We start from the raw sequence: 6,623 nt of genomic DNA, 5'->3' as shown, positions 1-6,623 counted from the left end.
ATAAACAAGTTTATTCGAGTTATAATAAATTTTTCTATGTTATAAATGGGTTAATCAGGTCATTGGCTAGGTTATAAATATATTAATTAGGTTAAAAACAAGTTTACAGGCTAAATTATAAAGGTGCTAATCGTGTTGAGGTAATAAATATAAACACAACTCGTTAATAATCGAGTCAAATAAATTGACCCATTTGTGACCCAAACTCAAACCTAATTAGACTAAACTTTAAACCCGTTTAAAAACTGATTTTATCGGGCTGGATAAACTTTTGTCACCTTCGTCTGTAACAACTCAAGGATTATTTGCAAATAAATCTGTATGCTTTAACCAATATACTAAGGCGTCTAGTTTAAACTTTGAGTTGTGTTGTTATGAACTGAACGCCTACTGAGACATTGCTCCAAATTATCGCACTGCCGAGCTATTTCTCCAAGCCAACTGTACCGTTGAGTCATTAATTGAGCCAAGCTACCACCAAACAATTTTTTCCATAATAATTATTTAAAATTAGAGTTAATTTTATAACCTCCTTATCATGGGAAAAATAACTACCGAGAGTTAGGTTGGTAATCAATCAGTTAGTTTGTTGATTTAACGAATGCATGGGAGTTGTTTTCAACCCTTGGCTGGGCTATCGAAGGTATTTTTATTGCAAACGATCCACTCACCGTTTTAGGCTCCTCACGTCAAAAAGGAGGAAACCGAAAAAGGAGCGGCGGGAGGATAGATACTCCCAAATGCCGAGCCTCCTCGACGCGATCTCTTTGCCAAATTCTTCCACGCCTCGCAAGCGAGCAAGAAGAGACCTCCTCTGCCGCCGTCTCTCGACTCTTTAAGGGACGAACTCCTTCCGATCTACGCCCTCCGTCGCCGAAACCAACCGAGTTGATCACCCGTAAGCGTAGCAAGTGCCCTTTGATTCTCAGCACGTTTCGGTTGTATCGCATTTGCCGGAATCATCGATTACTTCGTGAAATTCCTTTGTTCTTTCGATCTTTTGGTTATTCCGATCAATAATTTGCGTAGATCTCCTTGGTAGCGTAGGGTTTTGGGTAAAGATGAAGTTTGGGGAAACTTTCACGGAGTACCTTCACGGAGAGCAGGAACGGTTCCTGAACAAATGCTCGCATTTGGAGTACAAGCGTCTCAAGAAAGTATTGAAGAGCTGCAGGATTTGCCGGGCTTTACAAGACAATAGCGGCAGCGATCAGCAGGAGGAGAGTAATGAGTCACCCGACTTTTGTCAATGTGATTCGTGCCCATGTAGGTTCATATGCTCTTCTTTGATCTTACTATCATGTTACAATTCGTTTACCCTGCCATTTTTGGTTACGTAGGAAGCTCAAATGAATGACGTTTTAATGACTTACAAGTTGCTTATTTTTATACTGCTAGTAACTTTGGGAATTCTTTTCTCCCATATGATTGTGTTTGGTTATTGAATCTCGATGGAAGAAGAGAGCCGCGCAATAGAAATGCTAGCAATGTCTGAATTATGTTCTAGCAGTCAACTTTCTAATTAATCTGATGAATCTGATGTGGCTACAAGTAGCACATAGAAGCATATCACGATGAAAGAAAACAGATTGACATGGGACTACGGGATAAAAGAGATACTCTGATTTTCTTATGTTTTTAGGGGATAAAAGATACCCATATACCCCCCACAAATGGAATCAAAATAATAGTAAAATTAAATTACTGGCCCATAGATACCAAAGACATGGCGATAATTTGCCTTTTGAGTTTGGATGCCTCAATGTATGCTTCAATATCTTTATGTATATAACTTCAACTCCATGTGATCTTACTTTTGAGTCTATATCCTTTTTGAAGCCATTAAAGTCAATGATTGGCAATATTTATGGAAGGCCTCATCTACCCTGTTGACATAGAAAATAACACGATCTTAAAATGTGTTATTCTAAGGTGGGTGTGCTGTAGAATGTTCTGTAATTTCACAAGCTATACGTTAATATGTTAAGCAACAAATTCTAGTAGGTCCTTGGTCAAGTTAGCACATCTTATGCTTTTCAACATTCTCAGTAGACAGTATCATGTTTCCTGTAACCTCGTTCTTTTTGCCTGAAAGTGAAACAACCATCTCACCTCTTATTTTTAAGCTTTCACAGAAGATAAGGATAAAAAAAAGGAAGAACCCACTAAAGTATCCCTGCAGAGTAGTGGGTGTTACTCGTTGGAAATGAAATCTGCAGTTTACTTTCTAGGATTGCCCCCTCTTTTTCCTTTTGGTCTGTTAATCTTTTCTTATTATCTTTACCATCAAACAGTTACATTATTATATTGCTTAGGACCTGTTTGTCTAAAACTTTGACTATATAGACATTCAGGCATATGATGATCATCCTTGAAATTCTGTACTTACGGATTGATATAATGTTTGCTGTTCCTTTTATTTAGCTAAAGACGTGTAAAGCTAAAGACCTTGGAAATGAAATCTGCAGTTTACTTTCTAGGATTGCCCCTTCTTTTTCCCTGTGGTCTGTTAAACTTTTCTTATAATCTTTACCATCAAACAGTTACATTATTATATTGCTTAGGACCTGTTTGTCTAAAACTTTGACTATATAGACATTCAGGCATATGATGATCATCCTTGAAATTCTCCACTTACGGATTGATATAATGTTTGCTGTTCCTTTTATTTAGCTAAAGACGTGTTTAGCTAAAGACCAGATTCATGGTGACCATTACTTAACGTGAAGGAAATTTCTACACTTAGTTCCTTAAGGATGGATATAGGTTGGATTTTATTTTGTTTCTTTAAGTAGTTGTGTTGTTTAAACTGAGATGATGGAATGTGTCAGATGGGTGGCAAAGGACCCAATAAACCTACCAACATAATCTGAATATGATCCAACTTATCTGGTTGAATACTTAAATCCCATTCCTGTACAAGGTTAGTTATTGGAGCTGCCTTTTTCCTGGAGCGTATTGATCCCAAATCTGATCTGATAAACAGTACCTAATTAATCTCTGGTTTCATGCTTAGACCCTGTATTAATTCAACCCAAATCTGACCAAGTGCCACCCCTATTTTGGGCTCATATTCTAATAACATTATTGTTTACTTTCTTGAGGTGCAAGTCAATTTTTGTTGCAGCAAGAGCACTAACAAAACCTTTCCCGTCGATCTAGTATGTGATCAGATATTCTTTGCTGAACTCACAAGAGAGGCTTCAGATATAGCGGGTTGTTTTAGCTCAAGAGTAAGGCGTCTCCTCCACCTTCATGTTTCTTCTGGCATGCAGAGATACATGTGGCGTTTACGGCATTGTTTCACAGATGATCAACAAGTCATGATTCAAGAAGGAAGAATGTTACTTGATTATGTAACAATGAATGCTATAGCTATCCGTAAAATTCTTAAGAAGTATGACAAAGTAAGCTACTAATGCCATTTCACTCAAAAGTTGTTGTTGTAGCTTTTCTGTTTACTGTGCTTGGCATCTTGGCTTTTCTGATTTGTGTATTCTCACATCTCTGTTTATGTGCTTGGCAGATACATGGCTCTGTCAATGGGAGAGAGTTCAAGACGAAGCTGCGGGCCAAGCATATAGAACTTTTGCAATCACCCTGGCTGATAGAACTAGGTGCATTTTATTTAAACTTTAACGGTTCAGATGGTGGGGAACCAGGCGAGTTCTTCCGGAAGTTTTCATGCGATTTAAATGATGACCAGCCTGCAATGACTATGTCTATTTCAGATACTTTGAAGTATGAATACAGCTTAAATTGTGCCATTTGCTTGGTAAGGTTTCACCCTTTCACATCTTTATTGTCAAATATATGGATGTAAGCACAGCATGTCCGTGCCATACTTTCTTCTGGCTGATTCACTAGTCATGTTGTCATTTATCTTCTTTGAAAGAATGAATTACTTTCACCTATTTTAGCCTTGTTTTTTGCTAGCAAATTATATCTAGGACTAAAGTTTAGTAGAATGTAGACTATATTTATTTTTATCTAGCCTTGTTAATCAAGTTTTCAAATGTATAGTCACCTTTCATAAATTAAAGTTAACTTTTGTTTCTCACTCAGTTCCATTTCTTATGTGGATGTAGTTAAGCGCATCAGATGCCTGACCTTTTTATTTATTAACAATGGTGTTTTATAACCTTTCTTGTTTTGATTGTCTAGAAATAGATCCTCTATGAGATGCGAAGATAGCTTTTAAGCAAAATTCAAATCCAAATAAAGGAAAAGAATATCCAATATCCAGTTACCAGTATAAATTTGAGTTTCTGATATTCCTGGGATCATACCATTTCCTTTCTTGCCTTGCATAACTTTATTGATTCTCCTTGAATTTCTGCAATTATCTACTTAATATCAGTAAGGTGTTTAGTTTTACAAATACAATGACAAGTATATATATTTAGTCTACTATATCAGGGATTGTGGTGTTGGGTCCACAGTCTAATCTTCATTTCCTTTACAGGATACTCTGTTTAATCCTTATGCATTAAGCTGTGGACATCTCTTCTGTAAAAGTTGTGCTTGTTCTTCTGCTTCAGTGTTACTCTTCCAAGGTCTCAAGACTGCATCTCAGGGAGCTAAGTGTCCTATTTGCAGAGCGGTAGTGATTTTCATTCTTTCATTTTAATTCTGTTGTTGGAATTCTTTTTAAGTATGTGTAATTTGATGGTGTCCTCTTACTTTTTCATGGTCTTTCATTATACAGTATTGTCTAGGGCAATTTTTTTCTTTCTCCTTCCTTTTGAAATGTGAAATTGACGTATGAAGTTGTGTACTCTGGTGTAGTTGCTCCATTTAAACAAATTATTGCTTCATTATTTAAACGGAGGTGCATAAAATTTCCATCATACTTAATGGGTTGTAGGGAACTTTCATTTTCTTAAACATATATGCAAATTACGCAAAGTCAAGTTGTGTAGTTTAGTCCCAGGTTCTGCTTCTTAGGCACTAAATTAGATTCTTTAGTCATTCTACTAATAGAATATTAGTTGAGTTATCTCATGTTTGAAACAGATATAGCTCAGATTCTTGCATTTTGCTATTAGCTAGAAAAGGATTACTGTTTTATTCTTTTTCTTTGTTCTTCATAAGCTTTCAGGATAGATTAACTAATTTTAAGGAAAATTTAAAAAATAATTTTATTGAACAGAAGCCAGTAAATGAGATAGAAAGTGCTCAATATTTGGATGCTCACACAGAAAAAAAAAGCTTCTGAAGCATATTCCAACTGAGACAGCTAGGCAATCAATAGACTTAGGCTTGACCATCACGGGGCTCCAAGCTATCTGGAATAGCCTGTAAGGACATTGTCGTTTTCGATACGAGTATCTTGTTCCAAACTTTAGAGAACAGGAATCTGCCTTAATGAAAACTGATGTATCATGTATCTCATAGGCATTATGTGGCAGGAAACTTGAAAAGAAGATTATCTCAAAATTCTTTGACAGTATATTTTGCCTGATCTTTTACACATTATATGGATGCATCAGATAGACAGATATCATATATTCCCTGAACTTTAGACTAGCCATTTGGCAACTCTGGTTCAAACCTTTTGAATTTGTCATCATGCTAGCATTCATCTGTTAAACTTCTAATTAATGCCAATATTGTACCTGTTTAATAGTATGCAAAGATGGCATTCTATAACAGTACTTGTTGTGGCCTCTGATTCCTTGCTTCCCTGCTGGTGTAGGTTGGTGTCTATAATGATGCTATTCAAATGACAGAACTGGACTTACTTTTAAAGAATAGGTGCTTGAAGGCGATTATTTCATATATACTGTTAATTTGCAATATTGAACAAATCTTGAATTACTATCCTGCTTTCCTTGCAACTTTTAGATGCAAAGATCACTGGAAAGAGAGGCTGCGATCTGAGCGAGCTGAGATGGTGAAACAATCCAAAGAGTACTGGCAGTCCCAAGCAATCTTGACATTGGGGCTCTGATGATGAGAGTTTAGTCATCAAGAAGAATCCATTTGGTGACCTTATGGAGTCGTTATTGCAATCTTGTGCAAGAATAAAAACAATTACTTACCTGGTCAGAATAAAAACAATTACTTACCTGGTCGCATAGTCGGAAAGCTGCAAATCGAAGTGATCTTTCTTCCTTTTCTTTTTACTCTTCATGATCCCACTGTAGTGTAGGTTCTTGGAGATTTTAGAAAATATATTTTTTAATTTTTTTTTTGTAGTTCGACAAAAAATTTAAGTGTATCCTGAACTTTTTCAACATCTTTTTTCTATTATGTGCAACCGTCATTTTTTCTGTCCAAATATAACGGTGAGAATGATTTTCTGTCAAGACTATCGAATTTTTTTGACATTTTTGTCCCTTATAAATTTTCCTGTTTGAGATGTTTGCAATTTTAAAATTTGGAAACAAGTGGAATTTGGGTGAAAGAAGTGTACAACTCGTAGATGTTCATTAAATATATCCTTTTTCAACTGATTATTGTAAAATAAAAAGAGTAATTTAGTCTTAGTTGTTTCTTTTTGATAAAAAAAATTAACAGTTATTACATAATTTATATATATATCAGAATTGAAAGGCTAAAAATCACAAACAAATGTTCATTTTTCTCCTATCAAACTCATTTTTCTCTAAATTCCACCC

General features: G+C 35.7%; 1 protein-coding gene across 8 annotated transcripts; it reads left to right on the top strand.

Annotated features, from left to right (window-relative positions):
* Nucleotides 1-630: 630 nt before the first annotated feature.
* Nucleotides 631-6,311, top strand: LOC140796904 (probable E3 ubiquitin-protein ligase BAH1-like 1). Of its 8 annotated transcripts, none has more exons than XM_073150093.1 (8): nt 631-898; nt 1,030-1,266; nt 3,163-3,407; nt 3,527-3,617; nt 3,732-3,775; nt 4,466-4,603; nt 5,699-5,757; nt 5,848-6,311. In XM_073150093.1, exons 2-8 carry the CDS (start codon nt 1,062-1,064, stop codon nt 5,951-5,953), a joined length of 888 nt encoding a protein of 295 aa, XP_073006194.1. In that variant the 5' UTR covers nt 631-898; nt 1,030-1,061; the 3' UTR covers nt 5,954-6,311. The 8 variants fall into 8 exon arrangements, with proteins under 8 accessions (XP_073006194.1, XP_073006191.1, XP_073006192.1 ...); XM_073150094.1 differs by having other exon boundaries at nt 658-898; nt 1,048-1,266; XM_073150095.1 differs by having other exon boundaries at nt 716-898; nt 1,043-1,266.
* The last annotated feature ends 312 nt before the right edge of the window (nt 6,312-6,623 follow it).

The sequence above is a fragment of the Typha latifolia genome, chromosome 10 (assembly GCF_019914945.1).
Source record: "Typha latifolia isolate L0001 chromosome 10, TyphaL0001v2, whole genome shotgun sequence".
NCBI lineage: Eukaryota > Viridiplantae > Streptophyta > Magnoliopsida > Poales > Typhaceae > Typha > Typha latifolia.
Note: the sequence above shows the minus strand (reverse complement) of the source record. Positions and strands in the feature narration are given on the sequence as shown.